The sequence below is a fragment of the Rhinolophus ferrumequinum genome, chromosome 25, assembly GCF_004115265.2.
Source record: "Rhinolophus ferrumequinum isolate MPI-CBG mRhiFer1 chromosome 25, mRhiFer1_v1.p, whole genome shotgun sequence".
NCBI lineage: Eukaryota > Metazoa > Chordata > Mammalia > Chiroptera > Rhinolophidae > Rhinolophus > Rhinolophus ferrumequinum.
The window spans coordinates 34407075-34429872 of record NC_046308.1 but is presented as its reverse complement, the minus strand read 5'-3'; the positions used below and the strand labels follow the sequence as shown (position 1 = coordinate 34429872).

General features: G+C 53.1%; 1 protein-coding gene across 7 annotated transcripts in view; it reads left to right on the top strand.

Moving 5' to 3' along the window:
• Positions 1–802: 802 nt before the first annotated feature.
• IGSF9B (immunoglobulin superfamily member 9B) overlaps positions 803–22798 on the top strand; it is a 53060-nt gene continuing 31064 nt past the window's right edge. For all 7 annotated transcript variants that reach the window (XR_004422048.1, XR_004422049.1, XR_004422047.1 and 4 more), the window contains exons 1-7: positions 803–1071; positions 11745–11942; positions 13739–13885; positions 19092–19243; positions 19492–19609; positions 21056–21197; positions 21516–21661. Coding sequence is in view for 4 of the 7 variants with exons in the window: in XM_033097207.1 (XP_032953098.1) it covers positions 1008–1071; positions 11745–11942; positions 13739–13885; positions 19092–19243; positions 19492–19609; positions 21056–21197; positions 21516–21661 (967 nt within the window). In the remaining 3 variants the exon portion in view is untranslated. The remainder of the gene's footprint in view (positions 1072–11744; positions 11943–13738; positions 13886–19091; positions 19244–19491; positions 19610–21055; positions 21198–21515; positions 21662–22798) is intronic.

The following is a 22798-nucleotide window of genomic DNA, read 5'->3' as shown; positions in this document are numbered from 1 at the left end:
AAAAAACTTGTATTGTTCAAAGTTGAGATTTAGTAATGACGAGCAACACTGACTTGCATTGGGGGTGGCAGTATGTGTTGGGGGGGGGGTTGGGTCTGTGACACTACCAAGGCTGAGCCAATGACTCATTCTAAATCTTAGCGACTTTCAGAGGTCATTTTAGTCATTCCCCTGCCTTCAGGCTGGATGGAGCTTTAACTTAACATCAGTTAGGGTGGGAGGGGGTGCGTTGTTGAGGAAAGCGTGTACGTGTGTGGAAGGGAGTGGGGGTGGGGAGTTTGCGCGTGACCTCTTTGAAAAGCTCTCCAGCGAAGGACGTTCCTGAGCTTTCCCAGGCTGCCGGTTCCTGGGTTTCCCCATTATTGAATCAGCATCGTCCTCCCGGGAATTGCTTTTAGCTGGATGAAAACCGGATGTTGTGTTCCCTGGGTGGGCGGGGGCGACGTCCCCTCAGAACTGTCAGGGATAATTGAGACTCCCAGGGTCCCGTTATCAAGCCAGAGAAGCTACCATTTCCTTTACCAGAAACTTGCCATGCAGTGTGAGCAGAGAGGAGAACATAGCAGAGCCGCTACAACGCCTTCTCTCTGGCAATGCGCATGATTCTGCGGCTCTGTGCTCGCCACACTTCAACGCACCTTGAAATGGGCTCGCCTTCGCGGATGTGACGGACAGACCTTCGAGCCAATCGGTCTCGAGGCTTGTGGGCAGTAACCAATAGGCGGGAGGCAGAGGCAGTACCAGAAGCCCGGCCGGCTAGGCTTCACCGTGGCGCTGGCTGCGCTCTGCCTGGGCTGGTAGTGCAGGTGCCGCTGCGCTGGGGCCGGGGAGGCTGCGCGCGGAGCGGATCCGCGGAGGGATGGGGAGCGGGCCGCCAGGGCTGCAGGAGTACCCGCGCGGGGCGTAGGCGGGCGCGAGCGGGCGTGAGCAGGAGCTCCGGAGAGAAGTGTGCAGCGCAGGAGCACTTTGCGATAGGATGAGGCTCCTGGCTGGCGCGCGGTAGTACTATGATTTGGTATGTGGCCACTTTGATAGCAAGTGTGATCAGCACCCGAGGTCTTGCGGCTCAAGGTGAGTTGAAGTGCAGCGTCCCTGCTTTGCCCCTCCCGGCTCTCTCAGCCCCTTCCTCCCCGCCTCCGGCTCCCCGACCCCGGCGAGCACCGCGCCTTTCCGCGGGCGAGGCTCAGGCTTGGGCCGGGCGCGCTCCGGGGCAATGCCGGGAAGGGCGGGGGACCGCGGGGCTGAGGGTCAGGCGGGAAGGGGCCCCAGCCCACGGACTGTTGGGCACTAGGGAAAAAACACCTTGGGATCGGGGTCGACTTCGTCCACCTTTGGCTCTAGGGTTTCACACCAGAACGCGGAGCCCGGTACCCTTAGCCGGAGCAGCCGCCTCCTCCAGCGTTGGGGAGTCGGCGGCTTTGCTAACTCTGGGTGCCGGGGAGTTTGCGGGTGTTCGGGCAGGCTGCAGCACGCTGACGCCCCGCGCAAAGCTACTGCTCCGCAGACCGGCCTTTGCGGGGAGGTGCGACCCAGAGCCTTGGGACTCTCCGCACCCACGGCTAAGGGACAGGGTTCTCGGCTTGAGCGGGCCCACCGCTCCGACTCGCGCCCCTCCTGACCACACGTCTTGGCAGCTGGAGGTCGGATCCTCCTTGCTGGGCGTGGGGGGTGGGGTGGGGTGGCGCACGGAGCCCCGAGGGAGTAAAGAGCTGGTTAAGCGCGGGGCTCCCTTGGCGGGCTCCGAGGAGTGTCCGATTTTGACTAACCCTGCCAGGCGGCCGCGCAGGTCTGAGCCGCACCTGCATCCCGCCAGGTAAAAGTTCCCTGGGAGCGCGTCGCAGCCGGGCGGACCCCACGCCTCCCTCCCAGGCTGCGAGGCAGAGCTGGCTGGGGGCAAGGGCAGCGGGGGAGGGTGTTCCCATCGCTGCACCTCGGAGCAGAGGGAGGTTTTTCTCTTTCCTTTTCCTGCCGCCTGAGCTGGGGAAGAGGCTAGAGGAAATCCAGCGAGTTGGGTGATGCGCGCGTGAACGCGCGGGCTTTTGCTCTGGAGACGGGCAACGAGACCTACAAGCCTCTGGGTGGCACCTCCAGCTCTCGGCCCTTGTATGGAAGTAGGAGCGGAGCCGGGAGGGTGCCAGGACTCTGAGCTCACTGTTCTCAGCGCGCAGGCACGACCCAGCTGCGGGCAAGTTCACAAAGCCAGGAGGAGATGGCCGCGGGTGGGTGGTGGAAGTTAGCTGGGAGGACCCGCTGAGGACAGAACCCACTCCTAGCGGCGCTAGGGCAGAAGGGGTAGGGTAGGCAGGAGGCGCCTTTTACAGGGTCCTCTTGTTACCTGGTCTGGGAGTGTGCAGGGGAGAGGGTGAAGTGATTTGAGAAAGTTTCTGGAATGGAATATCTCCCATGCTATTTTTGTGGGGACGGGGTCTGTAAACAGAACCAGAGGAGGGCTAAGTGAAGGGCGATTTTGTTAAATGATATGCTGACCTGGATAGTTTTAAAACTCTCCATTTGCCAGTGCGAAAACTGAGGCTCGGACACTGCAGGAGCTTATGGAATGGGGATAGGTGTGCGGCAAGTCAAGTTGTGCTTGAGAATCTGTCTCTAGCCTCAGCCTCCTTTCCCCTATTTCGTTGTAGTCTTCCAATGCCCTCATCCTCCTCCCTTCCAGTTTTTGGTATGTTACTTATGTGGGACTGTCACTGAAAGCACAGAAAAGTATGCTGGGATCTTTGAATAAAAAAGAGACACTAAAGGGAGGCTCTGAAATAGCCTCCAAAACTGAGAAGTCAGGGTAAGGGGAATGGACTTTTTGTAAGTTTAAGGAAAGAATGAAGGAAAATGGGTTTATGTTGCAGCAACACACCGAATGGGCAGACAGAAGGAATGACTTCCTAATACTGCATGTTTTTGGGCATGAAGGTTATGCCTTCTTTCTGGGTATGAAGAGCTCCTTCTCTCTAGGATGGCTTCACATGCACCCCTGCCTGCCACCCCTTATTGGTCTTGGGGTCTTTATAGCCTAAAGAGTCTCTATGTGTGGTGGTTAAAGACTTAGGATTAGAGTCAAATGACCTGAATTCAAATCCTGGCTCTGCCACTTGCTGGCCCTGTGACTTCGGACAAGTTGCTCAAGCTCACTAAATGTCACTTGACTCATGGCAAATGAGGTTAACAGGATGAGGTTGTAGGTTTTTTTGTGTGTGAATATTAGTGCTATAAAGAAATGAGTGACTACCTGTTATATACTAAGTGCTCAATAAATGTTAACATTACTGTTTATTATTATTATTTCATTATCTCTGAAATTCCTGGCCTCTTCTCAGTTTCTTCCCTTTGGGCCATTCAGGGCATAGGGAGCTGGGACTGTCTGGGGGGGAAGTTCATAAGGCTGCCTCTGTCAGGAACCAAGTACCCTTTCATGGTCTGACCTTGTAAGGGGAGAGCCTCTTATCACTGTGCAGCCCAGGGAGACGTGTGGAGGGCATGCAGGCTGCTTGGAAAGCCTTTGAAATATCTGCAAAACTGGCCAGAGGCTTGTCAGTGGCCAGAGGCTTGTGGGAAGGACACAGGGAGCCCAGGAAGCAAGCAGGTCATAGCCTCGCAGTCTCTGCAGGCAGAGAAGGCGGACCTATGTGGCAGGTGCCTGCTCGAATGAGAAACACCAGCAGTGTTCAAATGCTGGCTCTGTATGAGAGCTCAGCTGTTCTCTGACTGTCAGAGGTGACTTCCGAGAAGATTCCTGAGGGGAAGGGATTTTGAGATGCCATGCTTAGGGTTTGCCTGACGCAGGGGCTGCTCTAGCAGAGGGATGGAAGGGGACAGGCCCCTTAGACATTGTTGGGTTGGGACAGAAGTAGGGATGGGATCCCCCTTTTGATTTGAATCATGTGTCTGGAGGGGAGTGAGGTCTGTGGAGAGGTTGGGGTGGGTATGGAAAAGAGACTAGAGACGTATCTGGAGCCTGGAAGATGGTGATTGGAGTCTCAGCATCCCAGACATTTGCTGAGCAAGCTTTGGGGAGGCCCTGAGCCATAATTGACTGACTCTGGGCCTTGATTCCCACGGCTGCCTCCTCCTGTCTACCACAGGTTCTGTGGTTAGATTATCCCTGACTACAGTGTCCCCAAATAAAGTGGGGTTCGGACTGAGATCCTGCTGGTATCTGGACCAGTGCCCTCTTCTATCTGGTTGGCCTTGACCCTCCGTTCTTCCCTTTGGTGATGATGGCAGGGAGATTTAGACATGGAGGCTTCTAGCAAGACCTCATGGGCAGCCTATCAGCTAAGAAGGACTCAGCTCAGGAAGTGGTATGTGTGTGTGTGCTTGTGTGTGTTCCTAGCACGCACATATTCTAGAGGCAGGGGTGTGTCTGGCAGCGTGAACCTGGGACATGCTGAGGAGGGGATGGGTCGGAAGAGGCATGGTGGAGGGGCAGTGGGGAGAATCAGCTTTCAGCTGCTGGCCTGAGGCCCAACATGTGCTAGACTTGGAGTTGTCAGGTCCCAGAGCTGGGTGGTTTCATGTTTATGGCTCTGAGACAGAAAGCTGGGATCGAGTTACCCAAGGAGCAGAGGCTGCCTAGCTGGGGTGATGCTGAAACCCAGCATCTCCCTACCCCTCCCTTTCTCCTGGCTCCTGGCACTGATCTGTCCTGGTGCCTGTGTTTTCTCTCTCCCCTCTGCCTGCCCAGCCAGGGCGTGGTTCCCAGAGCCTGGCCTACTGCTCTCTCTTCTCCCTTGGCCTCTTTTTTCTCACCTGCTGGGCACCTTCATATGTACCTTGCCCAGGGACTGAGGGCTGGGAGTTAAACCCCAAAGGGGACCAGGCCTAAAATTTACTGCACTTCTCTTCTCCAACCATGCACTTCTGCACTTCTCTTCTTCTCTCTCCCTCCAACATCCTGTGGCCTTCTCAGGCTGGGGCCCAGGGTCTCAAGGGAGCAGTTCTCTTTTGTCTGCTCCCTAGGATGGGTTAAGCAGCTTGTGTGAAGAGTGGATCTGAATCATGAAAAGAACTGTAATTGGTGCAAGCTGTGTGAAGGTGTGTGCATGTCTGTGTGTGTGTGTGTGTGTGTGCATGTGCGTGTGAGTGCACATGCCTGTGTGTGCGTGTGTGTTTGCATTGCACCTGTATGTATATGTGTGCACGTGGGATGCAGCAGGACAGGGGGCAGTCTGTCTGCAGGCACGAGGTGGGGAGTCATTCCTCTCCAAGTGCTGTGGGTGGCAGTGAGACTAGACGCAGAGCAGATGCCTTGCTTTCCTTATTCCCTGGCTCTGCACCTGAGTCGAGGCAGCCCAGAAGTTTTCAAAGTTGGAGGCTCAATCCAGACTCTGGATTGAATGATGCCTGAGTCCCCTGAGAGAGGCTTAATTGGAGGGACAAACCCAGGCAGAGCTCCCAGGGACACTGACAGTGGGTCTGTCCTACTCTAGTGGCTCTGGCACCATTGGCCGTTATCCAGCACACCTTGGTGTAGAAAAGGGCTGGGTCCCTGGGAAGATGGGAGACGGTGCTGGGTTGGAGAGGCAACCTATAGCCTGGCCCCCCAGGGGCACTGCCTACGGTTGCCAGTCCAGTTTGCCCCAGGCAGCTGACCTATTTTTCTTAGGAATCTCCTGCTTTTCTGTTCTCTCTTGTGTAAATAAGCAGCAGATTGGTGAGCAGAGACAAGGCTTTCATTAAGGTTTGGAGAACAGCTCCCTGTGTGCCAGGGCTTTGAGGGAGGTCCCAGCTAGCTTAACTGTCCTTCTGAGGAGAGGGGACTGGAAGAGTCCTTTCTCGGCCTGTCCTTCTCTTTGTCCCTCCCTCATCTCCCTTCCCTCCCTCCTGGTTGCAGATGCTCACCAAGATGGTCTGTGGCACACAGCTTCCACACAGGCTTGTCTTCACAAATTGTCTGAGGTGAGCCACTGTCCTCATTTTCTGGCTGCAGAGTAGGGAATGCTGATGTTTCACTGGGAGTAAATACACAGCTTCGATTTCCCACTTACTTATCATGTCTACGCGGTACCTTACCCGAGGAGAGTGGCATGTCGCGGGCAGAGCCCACGCTGTCCTCACCTGGCCGGGCCGGCCTTCTGGCCCTGCGGCACACGTGTATGTGGCTGTGCGTGAGTGTGTAGGTGTAGGCCTCAGGCCAGGTGCTGGGGAGGCTGGGAGTGGGTGTGGCTTTGCCTTCCTGCTGAGGAGCCGGGAAAGGAGCAGAGCAGAGGTTGAATTACTGACTGCTTCCTGTCAGGGGCTCTTGGGGAAAGGGCTCTTGGAAAGACAATCTAACCGCGAGCAAATTAAGGTTGCTAATAGCATTGCTGCCTAGCAAGCTGCTGGGGGAGCCCAGCTGAGAGGGATAGGAAGGAGAGGTACCCACGGGAGAAAGGAGGTGTGCCATTCCTGTCCCTGCTCCCTAGGGCCTTGCTTTTCAGATGGGAAACTTTACTGGTTAGTCCAGTCTGGGCTTACCTGACCTCTGACTTCTGACCATGAGAAGTTTCAAGAGCAGTGGTGGCCGGAAGGGCTATGAGGACACCTATGGGAGACCATAGGAGGTGGGAAGCTCTCTGAGGATCTGCCTAGGCTGGGTGTGGGGGTCTTTGCCGGAGGCAAAATGATGTCCCAATGATCTCTAGCCCACATGCCTTCTGGAAAGGAGAACAAGGACATTATCTGATGTTTTGGACACAGGCATCTTTTCCATCTCATACTTTTAGCGTGTTCTTAGCTTTGCTTTGCACAGTAGGGAGTCTGTCCTCTGCTTTCCTCATGCCATCCTTCTAGGTGTGTGCCTCTGTGGGCTCCCTGGAATCTCCTGGAGCCTCCTGGCTTGTCAGGGAGGAGCGATTGGGGGACTATCGGGGGCTGTGCCTTTTTTGGACTCAGCAGAGATTATTTTTAGGCTGGCAGATGGAGGTAGTGGTGGCTGTCGCTGGTATTATTAGACAACAGGCCTGTGGTTTGGGAGTCTGGTGCCCAAAGGAGGAGGGGGAGGGGGGTAGAAGGGAGAAGAAGAGGAGCCTCCAGTAAGGACCTGTACTCGGGAGCCATGGAGGCTGGGCTCACTCATAGTTTTCCCTATTACAGCCCCCACCAGACCCAGGCAGAGGCTCCTGAGTCTCAGGCACAGTGAGGCTTAGCCCAGAGCCAGCCAGAGTCAGCCAACTGCCTACTTAAACGCCCACCCTGTCATCCTTTTCTGGTCATGGACTGCGGGAGTCTGGCTGTCAGAACCTGTGCAGAGCATGTGGTGGGGAGGAGACATGTCGGTGGGGGCTGGGTGCTGTTTCTTGGGGCAGTGGGGGAGAGGCCTTCCTCCCTGGCCTGTGATCTACAGAATGGTATGAATGGGTGCAGCCAAAGAGGAGATGCCGGCTCTCTCACCTTCTGCCTGAGTGACCTGGCTGAGTCAGGCAGCCTCCCAGTTTGCTTATTTGTGAAATGGAGATGGTAGTACTTCTGTCAGGTGGGCATCATGGGTATTGTATGAACTCCGTGTCACATGTCCAGCACAGAGCCTGGCATATGGTAGTTGTGGAGAGAAAGCTAGGTTTCCTGACAGCTGAAGCTCTCCCTGCAAGGGGTCCTGTACCTTCTCTGGTATTAAGAGTGTTTCCCATTGTCACCTGCCCTTCCTCCTAGAGCTCTGTCTTGGTGAAAGAGCTCCAGGTTGTGAGTGTCAAGTGTGGGACTGTGCCAGGCCCTGGACGCCTCATGGTGGTGTGCTCACGGGGCATCCAATGGCAGCCCTGGACCCAGCTCCCTGCTGAATACCACCTGGCCTAGGGAGCAGGAGATTTGTACCCTGTGGGCTTTCCAAAGGTCAGCCAGACCACAGGGGCCATCTCATCCTCCTTTGCCCTCCTGCTCTCTCTTCCCTATTGGGAGAAAACAGCTCCAAAGTGGGTTGGCAGAGCCTCAAGGTGCAGATTTGCTAGGCTCAGGGTATTGCTGTGTCCTGAATCTCTAAAACGGGTATGTGAAATCCAGGACACCTCACAACCTCCTACTGTCCTCATCCCTGCAGATGCCAGCTTCCCATGAAGTTGCAGCCTTTTCCCTTTGGGCGGCATAGGCTGCTGTGATGGGGGACTGGATCTGGGAGTCTCTACCCCTCTTGCAGCCTTTCTACCTCAGGTCACATCCATCCTTCTCTTTCTCTCTTCCCTCCCTACCTTCCTCGCTCCGACCCCCTCCTCCCTTCCTCCCTATTCCCTTCAGAACCAGTGGGCAGTTGCTCCAGCCCACCCTCCCAGAGAAGCCTGCCTGCTTGCTCCCTGAAAGAGCAGGATTAGCTCTGTCCCCTTCTTGGTTCTGGGTCCTTCAAAGGCCTGTGTCTGTGTCTCAGTGGCTGAGTCGTCTGTGCCCCTGAGTGCACTCTCTCTTGCCCTGGATTGGGCTCTGCCTGCGTCTGGTTTGCCCTATACCCATCTCTTGTCTCCTTCCTTGCTTCTTAAATCTCTTTCACCTTCATTTTAGGTTTGATGTCCTCTTAGATTTGAATTCCTCTGTCTCTCCTTCATCAAAACCCTCTTCCCTCTTCATTGCCAGCCTGTTTACTTTTTTTTTTTTTTTTTAATATAGTGAGCTTTTTCGGAGAAAGCGTTTTATTAGACATGCTTTGGCTCAGAAAGGATCAGGCTTAGGGAGAAGTGCTTGTGGGTGATGGAGTGAGAGAACGTGTGTGTGTGTGTGTGTGTGTGTGTGTGTGTGTGTGTGGTGTGAGGAGATGAAAAAAGCTGATAGTTTAGGATTCAGAAAACCAGGAGGGAGGTGCTGAGTGTGGAGGCCCCTACCCCTTTGCCTTCTTCTTGGCAAATTCCATCTCATTTGTCTTCTCATCTTTGGGGTACTTATCTCACTGTGTCCTCTCTCAGCTGCTTGTTCCCAGTGGACAGAGTCCTTGAGAAGAGATTTGGGATGGGGCCACCTGGCTGGGGGTGGGCTTTGGGTGGTGCCAGTGCTGGGAGAAGTGTTAATGAGGCTGCCTCATTGCCATGCAGTGAGAATGAAGGAGCAGGAAGTGCAATGAGCAGCTGGCACTGTAGGAATCCATGGCAGAGCGCAGAGCCGACCCACCTCCAGGGCTGGCCCCCCAGTCCTGAACCCCAGCAGCCGGACAGCTCCAGAGCCCAGCTTCTCTGGTAGAGGTGGGCAGTCACCCATCCAGCAGTGCCCCGCTATTTCCCTGGCCCCTCTTCCTGCTGCCCTAGTCTATAGGCCCAAAGCCTTGGGAGGGAGCCCCCTTTGTGGGTAGCTTCCAGATGCCCCACAGGTAACTCTGCTGCTGGGAATAACTACTTCCTCTTCCACCAGGATCCTGTTTTTCCTCCTTTCATCTGCTCAAAAGTCTGTGCTATACACACATGTGCACACACTCCCACGCACACATCCACATGCATACACACATCCTTTGGCCAAAAGCTACACACACAAACATGCACAGACACATGCGTACACACATTGCCCTGCTTGCTCGCTCATGGTGCCCACTGTTCGCCCATTCCTCCTGGGTGCAGGATCAGCCTTTGTGCTCATTAGATACTGGGAGGCAGGCTCTGTCCCTGGGATCATTGAGGAGGCACCTGCTGCAGCTGGGCCCTCTCTGTGCTTTCCCTGAGGGGCTGGAATTCAAACGTAGTCTGAAGCAAGGTTGGTGGTGGGGGGAGTTGGGAAACCTGCTGAGGCCTCAGGCAGGTGAGTGCAACACTCTGCTCTGCTCCAAAAATACTCTGTGATCTTAGCTCTTTCTCTAGAAAACAGTGATGTCACCAGTAGCCAATCAGCTTCTGGAAGGTCTTGCCTCCTCCTCCTTCCGCAACTTGCAGGGGAGAAGAGGGAGAGGGGGAGGGGGAGGGAGAGAAAGAGAGATGCACAGAGACACACAGACAACATACAAACACAGAGAGAGATGAAACACAGAGACACACACGCACACAGAGACAGAGGTCCACACAGAGAAGCAGGCAAAACTCCTTCCCCTTGCACAGGTGAACAGAAATCCACGTATCCCCCAACGTGCTTGCGTGCGCGCGCGCGCGCACACACACACACACACACACACTGATAGAGACACAGAAACAGGGAGACAGGCAAGTAGAATTACCCACATAGAGTGGGAGTTAGACACACACACACACACACACACACACACACACACGGGACTTGAAGAGAGACAGACATAGAGACATGGAGAAGGAGCAAGAGAGCAGACAGACAGAGCAGAGAGACACATAGAGTTAGAAACAGGCACAGAGAAACAGACATGAAGGAGAGACAAAGATGGGAGGAGACAGGCAGGAGCACAGGGGTAAGAGATGCAGTAAGAATCAGACCCAGAGGCACTGGACACATAGACAGACAGGCAGATACACAGACAGGCACAGATGCTGCTCCCCTCGGCATCCTCTCTATGCTGTGGTGGGAGGTCCCAGCAGCAACCTGGCTTTCAGCCTCAATGAGCAGCTGCTGTCCTTGGTGCTGCCTGCAGGGGCCAGGAGGGGAGGCAGGTGGGGATGTGGGAAAGCCCTGGTCCAGTCCGGGTTGTGTTGGGTAGCGCTGGGTAGTGCGAGGGAAGGCGGGAGGGAGAGGCTTCCCCAGCTGTCCCTTTGACTGGGAAGTAAGCTGGACAAGGTGACATTTTGGGTACGGAGGCCTGGTGTGGGAGTGAGGAGTGTCCAGCTGGAGGCTGAGACGCCACATCTCGGACAGGGGCCCAGAAATTTAGGGGTCCAGGAGGATGCTGTCTAGGTATGTGAAGCAGGGTCTGGGTTACCTTCAGCTCCCTGGTAGGGGTGGGTGTGGGTCTTCCCGCCTTGTCCCCTCCCCTGTCTGAAGAGTGGGTGCACCCTGTCCAGCTATATGGTTTGTCCTCTACCCAAGGTAGGGTGGTTTACTCTTAGCTGGCTGAGGTTAGTCGGCCCCAGGGACCTCTCCTCTGTCCCCAGCATCCTGCTCTCCTAATGGTGATGTCTGGGGCTTCACAGCCTGATAGGTTTGGGGCTTAGAAACTGGAGGGCTGGAGGCCCCATCACCCTCCTCAGCAGCAGGCACAGCAGGGAGTGGGAGGAGGGGCCTGAGAGGCCAGCTCAGACCTGTGAGGTTTTCCCTCTGGTGTTGCCCCTAGCAGCCTCTGCTCAGCTTGGTAGGGATTCCCTCCTTCTGTATGGAGTCCTCTTGTTTTGTGCTGCAAGCATCAGACTGAGTGGGGGTGGGACGTGGGAGGAGGGCGGGAGGAGGGCTGGCGATGCGGCGGCTTCTTACTGGCTCTGGTGGGAAACATCCTGGTGTAGGAAGACAGTCTGAGCTTACCCTTGGCCATCGCAGCCTGGGCTGTGGGCCCCCACAGAGAAGCTGAGGCCCCTCCATTTTCTCAATGTCCACACCCCTTAGAATTCTTGGGTGGGGGGTTGTCACAGGGGAGGGTATGGTCTTAGCTCTGCTGTTTGGGATTGGGGAGGGAAGGGCTGGCCTGTAGAACTGAGGAGCACGGTTTCCCTCTGCTTTTCTTTCCCTTCTCCTCCTTCCCTGCAGGTTCATGGTTGGGGGACTTGGGGAGAGAGATAGAGGGTGCCCTGGGTACCCTCTGGGGAATGAGTGAACTTCTCTTCAGGAAGAGGGCTGGGGGAAGCGGCCTTCGGGAGGGGCCAGAGGTCCTTGAAAATGGGCAGGGGGCTGCCTCTGGGGCTGCCAAGGCAGGCTCTCCTTGTTACCTTCTTCTCTGCATCCCAACTTTGCCGTCCCATTAGCTGCCCACGGCCTGAGAGAGGAGCCCGAGTTTGTGACAGCAAGAGCCGGCGAGAGCGTGGTCCTGAGATGCGATGTGATCCACCCTGTGACAGGACAGCCCCCGCCCTATGTTGTGGAGTGGTTCAAGTTTGGGGTGCCCATCCCTATCTTCATCAAGTTTGGCTACTACCCCCCACATGTGGACCCTGAGTATGCAGGTAAGGTCTCAGCTGCTTTACCCCCAATCCTTGGTTTTGGCAGGGCTGCCCCTCCCCTCCAGGGCCCAGCTCTCAGTGGTCACGCTTCCTCCTGCCTTTATTTCTGTTCCCTCCTCTCTTTCTCTGACTGGTCTGTTATCTCTATTTTCCACAGTCTCTGCCTCTAATATTCCCATCCCTTGGACTCTGGTAGGTTTTAATTAAGTGGTTGGGAGGAGAGGGACAAGGGGGTGAAATGCGGACATGAAGCCCTCCTACACCGCACAGCCTGGGGTTTGCAGGGGCAGAGGCAGGAGTAAGAGACAAGGCAGCCTAGAAAGCCCACCCTGTGGGAGTGCCGGGCTGGGCAGAGGGCCACTGTGTGTGAAGTAGGAAGCTGAGTCAGAGCCGCTGCCCGTGACGAGTCGTGTGGCAGCGGCAGCTGTGGGGTTTGCTCTGTCTGCCTGCACCCACACCTCCCTCTGGTTCTGAAGTTGGGCCTCATCCTGTCCCTGAGTGTAAGTGTGCGTCTGTGCCTCTGGCAGGCACCTGCTGTCTGCCTCCTCTGCCACGATTACTCTTGCCAGCAGTGGCCTCACTGTGAGTCACTGCCAGTGCCTGCCTGGGGCGTGGGGCATGTGTCTGTGCATGTGAGGTGTGGCAGTGAGTGTACATACATGTGTGCGTGTGTGCGTGTGTACTGGGGTTTAAAAGAGGAGAGGAAGCCTGCGGGACACTGCTTTTCTTTACTTCTGGCTACTGAGGTCTGCATCGCATTTCTCTCAGAAAGCTTCCATTTCTCTCTCTGTCTCCCTTTCCCTCCCTCTTCCTCCTGTACCTATCTATGTCTCTGTTTCTCTTTTTGGCCTGATGGGTTTTGAGAGTCTGTTTTTTAGGCAGATTGCCAGTGCTGAGACAAGAAAGAAGGCAGAGAAGGTTGTGACTCGGGTGGGATGAGGTGGTGGGTGAGAGGAGGGAGGACACTGAGGGCTGCTGGGCCTCCTCCCTCATCACGGAGGAAGTGGCGGCTACTCCCCTTTCTACTTGGCTCCTGCTGCAACTCTTACCTTCTCAGTGCTGGGAGACAAGGATGGCTTCCTAAGTGGAAGAAAATGGAGTTAAGGAGGGGTCTTTGCTCTGCTGGCCAGCCCTTTCCTCATTCTCAGGCTTATAGGCCTTGTGGCTTCACTTCCTGAGGGCGTTGGGCTCTGGCTAGATGAGCAACCTCTCTGGCACTGGCATCAGGACTAGGAGGAGATCCCAGCATCCTGCTCCCCAGCCAGCGTTCCCTCTGCCCTGCCACAGGGTAGTCAGACAGAGAAGTGTGGGGTGTGGGACTCAGCTTGTGTAGAGGTGTTACTCCACCCGAATGGAGGTGTCCAGGGCCTACCCTAGACCTTCCACCTCCCCTCTTTCCCGGCCTCTCTTCCTCCTTCCCTCCCTCCTTCCCTCTCTTTTTCCCCACAACTCTGTATCTCTCATGCCTTTCCTTTGTCTCAAGAGATCTTCAAAAGAAGGGGCATATTCTAAGGCACTGAGGCTCTTCTCAGTGCCGAACACAGTTGTAGTTGCAGCTTGGATGGGGCCAGCTGAGGCTGGAGGGCTGGGGAGGGCCTGTGGTTCCATGGCGAAGGCTTTATGTTGTTTCCTTTGCCACCTGTGGCTGGAGGTTGGTGCCAGCTATTATTTTGGGGCTGTGCCGTGGGAAGTGGTCTGCGGGGTGTGATGAGCCCTCTGCCTTTGGCTGAGGGTGGGGGCATGTTGAGATGCTGCCTCACCCTGATGGCTGCTGGAGCTCTTGTCCATTTTGTCCCCAGGTCGGGCTAGTCTTCATGATAAAGCATCACTGCGGTTGGAGCAGGTTCGCTCTGAGGACCAGGGCTGGTACGAATGCAAAGTGCTCATGCTGGACCAGCAGTATGACACCTTTCATAACGGCAGCTGGGTCCATCTCACCATCAACGGTGCGTATGGGCCTCCTTCCTGGGGATGGGGGCGCAACCTGGAAAGCCCACTATCTGAGGGCCTGATTTAGGGGAAGCCTGTTTACCAGCTGCACCCCATTCCTGCTGCACAGAGGAGCCTCGGCACGACTGGGCCCTGCACCCCCAGAGTTGTCTCCCCAGAGCCTGTTGGGTTAGTGCAGTTCTTGGGAGGAGCAGCTCCCTGGGCATGAGGTGGGGCTTTTCTGTGGGTGGTAGTGTCACAGTTCCTTAGAAGGAGGTAGGAATCTGGTTCTTGAAACCAGGAGGGTTAAGGCATTGTGGAGGCCAAAGTGGTAACAAGTGGCACCATTTTCCAGCCCCGGGAAGACGCGGCTAGCCCAGGAAATGCCTCCCCACTTTCTGTTGGAATTCCCAGAGCCCCACCATTGCAGTCTTCCTTTGCAGGTTGACATTTTGGTTCCTTGTTAAATGTAGTCATTTGCATAATATGTACGGAAGGTCTGCTGTGTACTAAGCTCTGCACCAGACGATGGGAAGACAATGCTGAGCAAACCCAGACTCAGTCCCTGCCTGTACTGGGTTTACTGTCTAATAAAATGGAAGAATCCTGAGAAGAGTAACAATTTTAATGGCTCTCAGTTATTTATAGCTCAGGTTAAATGAATTGCGCTATGTGCAATGCTTTTCAAGTATCTGGGCAGAAAGCCCCAGCGAAGTTTCACTGTTTCCGGTGTTGGCCTAGGTTGGGGTCCTGGGTCTGAGGTGGTGATGGCACCCTGGGTCTCCCCTGTTGGAGTGTCCCCCTTGTGTCACTGGGAGTCCTGACTTGGGAGGAGATCCTCTGAAGGAGCCAGTAGAGGCTGGAACTATGGAGAAAATTTGAAGGAGGGTGGTCCCCCATTGTGTGTGGGAACAGGGTTTTTTTGTTTTGTTTTTCTGGCCAGACACTTCTTGTTCTTTATTCAGTTTATGACAAAATGTATCCAGCCACTACTGTGTTGTAGACACTATGCTAGTTATTGAGGTTTCAGTGGCATATATGCTTTGGATGTGCACACACAGCTTCGGTCCTTATGGTTTGGATGTCTGCGACTGTAGATCCTGTGGTTGGGAGAGAGAAATTGATGTTGTTCCTGGCTTGGGAACTTCTCTCAGCATTGATCTGCCCTGAAGGACAGCTCTGTCTGCCCTGCCTCGTGGGGCTGGGTCATTCTTCCCAGGGGTTGGGTCAGGTCATGCTCCTTCTGGCTTGAGGATCTATCCAAGGTCCTGAAAGCACAGATTATTTTAGCCAGAGCACTGGCCTCTGGGAAAAGCAAACTTAGAGACGGCAGCCCTAGGTCATTGTTAGTCTAGGCTGTCTGACCTGTTAGATGCAGTTCACTCCTGTCAGCTAGTCCCAAGAGATTGAATGGAGGCTGATTTTAAATCTTGGATGGGTTGTCCCTACCACCTAGTAAGCTATTGAGTCACCTCCTTTTGATGCCAGCTGTTGTCTGTGCTGGGAATGAAAACTCATCTTAATATTAGTGCAAGCAAAACATAATTAGGAAGGTAAATCTGCTGCTAAAATCTTCACTGACTGAACACTGAGCAAGAAGTCCCCATGTTGCTTTCTTTCTCTTTCGTGCCCTTTCCTAAACTGGGCTGATATCTCCTCCAAGCACCACCTCCTTTTCCTTTCTCATCGTCCTGCTAGTGTTCATTTTAGCAATCTGAGACACCAGGCGTTCAGTAGACACTCACATAACAGGAAGTAGAATTTAGTGTAGAATTGTGTGTTCTATTACATCTCTGTCTTAGTTTTCACAAGTGAGAGTTGATTCTTTGGGAATTCCTAATTGCTCAGAGTGGACTGGGCATGGGACAAGACCCTGAAGAGATTTAGTTTATTTCATGAATCCATTGCATGTTAGCTGTATGATCCTTGGCAAGTTAAGTCACTTCTCCGACCTTCAGTTTTCTCAGTTATCAAAAACAATGCCTGCGTGCAGGGCTGTTGTGAGGATTAAATGAAGTGCCGTGTGAGAAAGTGTCTTGCCCAGTGTCTGAAACGTTAATTACATGTGGGTAATTATGTGTACGATGCTGGCCATCCTCCTTCTCAAGAGCGAAAACAGTTGAGATCAGATGGAAATGTATCAGCAGGGATGTGGTAACACAGGAGGTTCCCTAAGGCTGGGAGATGCAGAGGACTGTGGCAGTTTGAAAGTCCTTGCAAATCCACCAATAATTTTCCATTCAAAACACATTCTTGGATGTCCACTCTGTAGCAGGCTCTGGGGATTTACAGCAGTGGACAGGCAAATCCAGAGATAATTGCAATATGGACCTTGGGAGCACAGGGGATGGAGAGTTTTCTGAGGAAACTCTCAGAAAGTAGTTAGCCGGGTTCCAGAGTGGCAGGAGGAGTTAGCCGGTTCCAGAGTGGGAAATAGGGAAGAGTATAATAGGCAGAAGGAACAGCATGCCTGGAAGTCCAAAGGAAGGACAGCCGGTGCACTCAGGGAATGTGAAAAGGTTGTTTATATGGAAGTGTCAAGCAGAAAAACTAAGAATGTGCACCACCTGTTCCAGATTTTAGAACCAGGGCTCCTCATAGAATACCAAGGAGCCTATCTCGCAAATAAGTAGAACAGCACAGACACTGTCCCAAGGTGACAGTGAGATCTCTCCCCCTTTTTATTCCCCCTTCCCTTCATCTCAAGTTCTGAGGTTCCTTCCAGCATAAATATTTCTGTTATTGAAGGAAAGCGTCTGGAGCACCAACATCCCATTGCTTCCAAATTAGAATGTTTAACGTCAGGCATTTCTGGACAGGGATCACCTTTGGAAAATGAAAGGCCAGTGAAAAATTAGAATTACAAATTGTCTCAATCTCCTTCTGTGTTTTTTTTTGGAAGATCAGTTGGGTGGAAATAAACCCAATTATTTCTTTATCACATATAAAATACCCGAGAAGTCCAAGCCAAGCCTTGCTTTAGGTTGGTGAATTCCTTGGAGGAGGGACCAGCCTATTTCTAACCTGCACTATTAATTATAGGGCACTTGTAAAAAAGAATTAAGCCTGGAAATTCAGTTGGCAAGCTAACACATAATTCAGTAAATAATTGAGAGTAAAACCATTATTTTCCTGAAAACTTGAAATTGTTCAAAGTACTTTTCTGATTAGCACCTAAATAATAAAGTAATTATGTAATTAGTAACTAATTTGTCACTTCAGGACATAATTTAATTTATTATCTTTTCTTTTAAGCTTGACACCAGAGGTAATAGAGGCTGTGGCCATATTAACTGTATTTCAAGGGGCAGGCTAGGTGAGGAGCGGCTCTGTTAGAGACGACAGCACATTCCCGGGCAGGAAGACAGGCCTGGAAGTTAGGACTCCGAGGATCCCTTTGTAAGGATTTGGGTGACTTGAACCATTGTTTTTGGTATATTAGACCTTGGATGAGATTTGACTCTCTGGAGGATGTCTGTTGTGTGTTTTGTGTGTGTGTGTGTGTATGTATGATGAACTGTGCTTCTTAATTCATTCAATATTCACTCACTCTCCAAGTGCCCCCCGTGTACCCATACTGAGCTAGGGGCTCAGGAGATTATCGAAGAAAGGGGTCATGTCATGTTCGTGCTCTTAAAGAGTTTTTTGTATTTACATTTGTATTGGTCTGTAGGTGTGTATATATGTGTGTGCACATTCATTCATTCATTCGTTCGTTTGTTTGTTCATTCGTCCATTCAACAAATGTTTGTTGAGTGCTCTATTACATGCCAGGAACTATACTAAAATCTGGGCATATAGTGAGATTTACAGAAAAGATCTCTGCTCTCAAGGAGGGTTAGTGATAAGTGCTTTAAAGAAAATAAACCAGTCAAAGGGGATAGAGAATGCTGGAAGTACTATCTCAGATTGACTGACCAAGTGAGGCAGAGCTGGCATCTCAGCAAAGACTTACATGAACTGAAGGAGGGAGATCTGGGTATAGAACTCCAGGCAGATAGGATGGCACATGCAAAGGTCCTGAGGTTGGGTGTTCTTGGCACATTCAAGGAAGAAAAAGAAGACTATCGTTAGAGCACAATGAAGGGAAAATGTGATACATGAGGTTGGCAGAGGGGTGGGCTGGGGACAACACATCCTAAAGCCCTCTGACTAGTTCTTGGGTCAGGGCTGTCTGGAGAGGAGAGACCCCTCTGAAAGCTTCTCAGAGGCTCCTGGAGAGATGATAATGATAGCATTGGCAAAATAACCAATATTTTACATGTTTACATTTTACAAGATCCTTTTCACACAGTTTATCTCATTTGTTGCTCACATCAGTTCTGGAGGGTGGGGGAAGTTTAGGTAAAGCCCAAAGAGGCTGAGTAATTTGCCCAGGGTTACACAAGTGGTGGGTTGACAGTTGAACTTGGCCGTGAGCTTTGGGTACCTTGAGATGAGCTCAAAATGGCCTGTCCCAGCCTGGCGTTGTAGACATGCAGGGCTGGTATTCAAAAGTGGGACCCTTCCTAGTCACTTCAGAAGAGCATAGCACTGATAGTCCCAGGGGCAAGGTTGACCAGGTCACCTCTACAAGCAGCTCAGAGAAATAAGACAGAGCCTCTTAAATGCTGATTATGCAAATAGGATGGAATTTTGGTCAAAACTCCAAGGCAGGTGGTGGTATACAGGGACAACCTAGCATAATCAGAGGAGAGTTAAGAAGGCTGCAGCTTGTGGTACCTCCTGGCTTCCATGGATAAAGCCTAGATGGAGCCAGACAGCACGCATCCCAGATGTGAGGACCTGGCAGGGCTGGGGTTAAGGAAGTATGGGTATCCTGGAAGATCATGAGGTGAAAGACGGAAAGATGATGGAACAGCCTGTGGAGCTGGTGGTGAATGTAGGCTCTGTGATGGCCAGGGGAGATCTGTCTCAGCACTGCTGGGTTCAGTGCTTCCCTACAGACGCTCAACAAACATGCGTTTATTAGGAATTAGCCAAGGAAAATGGGAAAAGTTTAGAATTTGGACCCAGCCAGACTGACTTTGAATTCCAGGTCTTCCCTTTCTGTGTAAGAGTCATGGGTGGAGTGTTTTACGTGTCTCTACCTTCCTACCTTCCTCCTCTACCTTGCAGAGAGTTGTGCATGATCACACGGGCATGGGGCCTGGCGGGGGTGGGCGAGGCACGCAGGGCAGTGGGCCGCTAATCCCACCCTGAGCCTTTGTGGTCTCTTTGCAGCTCCTCCCACCTTTACAGAAACACCCCCCCAGTACATCGAGGCCAAGGAGGGTGGCAGTGTTACCATGACCTGCACAGCTTTTGGGAACCCTAAGCCCATTGTCACCTGGCTCAAGGAGGGGACACTCCTAGGTGCTAGTGGGAAATACCGGGTAAGTGTGGTTCTTCATTGGGTTCTTCAAGTGTTTGTCTCCTACTTCATGTGACCAGTGACACAGAGGGGAAATAAAAATAGAAAGCAGACTGGCTGGTGTCTGTGTTGCTGGTGGGAGATGGATACGGAGGCATCCACCTGCCTCCGTATCCCCCAGGTGCATGAGCCCCGAGGCCACTTCCACCTGAGGATAGTGTTGGCAGGGCCCACAGGTGGATGCTGAGCTCTGTTTCACCTTGGCCCCAGGTGAGTGATGGGAGCCTGACGGTGACATCGGTCAGTCGGGAGGACAGAGGCGCCTACACCTGTCGTGCATATAGCATCCAGGGGGAGGCTGTTCATACTACTCACCTGCTTGTCCAAGGTAAGAATTATTTATCCAGCCTCTTTGTGCCCCAGGTCTTTTTCAGGGACTTCCAGCCCCGCGGAGCTGAGGAGGGTTTTCCCAGGGCATGGTTCTAACAGCTGGGGGCAGGTGGATGTGGGCAGCCCATGAGGAACTGGATGGGGCTTCTCCTACATATTGTGTGCGCCATGGCTGGAGCTCCCATGGTAGCCTGCTGTGGCCATCACACAGGTGGCATGAGGCCCCATGCTGGGTGGGTTTCTGGTTTTTGTATCTGTCCAGGTAGTGTCCTGCTATGTGCCCACCTTCCCCAGGGGAGAAGACCTCCCTTATGTCTCCATCCATTAGTGATGGCATCAATAAATAAAGATAGGAATTCAATCCAAACGTCAGATGTTTAAATAACACTGAGGGCATTTGTGCATTTGGTAGAGCTGGGGGCTCTATGGTCAGCACCTGGAGATGTCAGTCTGCCCTGTCTGGGGCCCCAGAGTGCCCCAGAAGGGGAGGCATCTAGATGGCAGGGTCTCTTCTCTGTGCTTTGCCCATCCACCTGCTCCACCTCTGACCCAACACCTGCTGGAGGAGTCATGGGTAAGAGTCATGGGTGGAGTGTTTTACGTGTCTCTACCTTCCTTCCTTCCTCCTCCACCTTGCAGAGAGTTGTGCATGATCACACACATGCACACACATGGAGGAGCTGGTGAGGGTTGGTGGCAGCTGTCCAGGCTGCCGGGGTGCTGAGGCACATGCTCTTCCTGCCTCCTTCCAACTTGGAGTGCTGAGTGGCAGCTTGGAGGAGAGCTGGCCTCTCAGGAGAGAGCCAGGTGGCAGCTTCAGCCTGTCTGGAAAGCCAGCACCAGGGACTGCTGGAATTCTACCCTCTGTTCACTCTGCTCTCCCCTACCTCCTCTCCCCTGAGTTTGCCCTCTTAACCTCTGCCTGGTAAGCAGCACAAACCTCTGGCTCCTTCAGAGGTGAGATTATTCCTTTCTCTGGACTGAAAGACGGGCCTTTCACCCTTCTGCCTGCCTCCTGCTTGGGGCTCTGCTGGAGAGAAGGATGGGCAAGAAGACCTGTGTGTTTATGGGGGAGGGGTTAGGTGGCTGGTCTGGGGAGCCAGAATTTATGAGGGATTTTGCGTGGAGGTGGGGTATACGTATGTACCAAGAAGGCGTCTACAGATGGCTCAACGGGGTGGGGCACTCTGGCCACATCCAACACCATCTGCATCTCTGGGACCCATAGGGAGAGGAAGAACCTGAGCACTGATAGCATTAGAAGCGTCTCCATGACAACTGCCTGGTGTTGTGCTGCTGACTCTTGGGGGCCAGTGCTGCCATAGCTCTGTCTCAGGGTTCAGGGCACTTTTCTGAGGCATCTCAGAGCTTCCTGGGAGGCCCTGGTGCTCTTGTTCTTCCCTGCCTCCCCAGGTGAGGTCATATTTGTTTCCTGTGTCCCCAGGGCCTCCTTTCATAGTGTCCCCTCCTGAGAACATCACTGTCAACATATCCCAAGATGCTTTGCTCACCTGCCGTGCGGAGGCATATCCCGGCAACCTCACTTACACCTGGTATTGGCAAGATGAGAACGTCTACTTTCAGAAGTGAGCACCCTGCCCTGCCCCCTCAGGGAGGCACCCAGACAAGTCCCCAAGGGCAAGGTTTCTGAGAAGAGGATGCTGCACGCTGTCTTTGGCCTCTAAGAGCTTGGAGAGGGGGTAGTCGGTCCACATGTCCCCCATGTGAGGGCCAGTGTCTGCATACTTGAGAGGGGCCCTAGGAATACGAGGGCACACTGGGTCTCCTTCCTCATGCATGAGAGTGAGGGGACTCATTGTTATCATGCCTCTGGTGTTTCATGGAAGATCCTGTTTTCTCACTTGCCAACACTTTCCCTTCTATGTCTCCTTGTGTCCTCATAGCGACCTGAAGCTGAGAGTTCGGATCCTGATTGATGGGACCCTGATAATCTTCCGGGTGAAGCCTGAGGATGCGGGGAAGTACACCTGTGTCCCTAGCAACAGTCTGGGGCGCTCCCCCTCAGCCTCGGCCTACCTGACTGTGCAGTGTGAGTAGGGGTGAGGGAGAATCTTGGTTGGTGGGGGTTTCAGAAGGTTCAGGCCCCACTTGCCAGACTGGAGGCTGGAGGGCAGCAGACACCACAAGGTAATGTGGGGTGGAGGAATGACTGTGGTAGGAAGGAGGCACAGCTCAAGAAGACGCTGAAACCTGGGCTGATCAATTGAGATGAAACAAGCCCTTATGGTGTGTCTTCTGTGGACCAGGCGTCACTATATGTGCTAGCTAACTCCTTCCGTCAGCCGGGCTTTGGTTGGATTCAAGGATCGGCAGACCTTCTGAACGACTGTGCTTGCATTGAATGCTAGACAGCACCTCTGTACCTTGAATGAGATGCTCTCTGGTGCTTTTTTTCTCAGGTATCTGAGGGACTGTAGCTGGAACCTGTGTAGGATTAGATATCCTGCCAGCTGTCTGCCTTCCCCTATCCTGGACTGGTGTGTGGGGTGAGGGTACAGAACCCTCTTCTGGGGTGACTTGATCCAATTCTACCAACACTTGTTCCTCCCTGCGTTTCTCTGGGGCTACTAGAGATCCAAATGAATGAGCTGCTCCTCATGCCAGAACAATTGAGGGCTTTTGTGCAATCAGAATAATTTAGTTTGCTAATCTTGAATACTTCAGCATAGTCATTGTTTCCCCACCCCCTGGCAAGCTGATAGCTGTGAGAGAGAAGGATGAGTAATGAGGATTAATTTCTTCCTTTTGGTTTGCTGTTGGCCCTGTCACTCAGGCAACAAATGCCCCATGTTGTTGTTGTAGGTGACAGGCTCTCCATCACTTGAGGGCTGGTGTGGAACTGCTTACCTCCAGGGTTGTGGAGTGGCAGGGTGAGAAGGATAACAGTCTGGAGTCAGCATTTGAGCTGGGGACAAGTAGAAGAACAATTGGTAACTCCAGGAGGCAGGGCTCTTCTCCAACCCTGCTTCACAGAGCTGGGTATTTGTACTGTCTACCGTTGAATGGATGTGGTAGTGGAGCCAGGCGAGCCAGATCGAACTCCTGAACTCTCATTCTCATCGTTTTCTTTTCTGTGCAATACTTTTGCTGTTGGGGGCATAGGCATAATTTCTCCACTTCTGCTCTCAGCAAATTCCAAGGACGTTCAGCATGCTGTACTATGAGT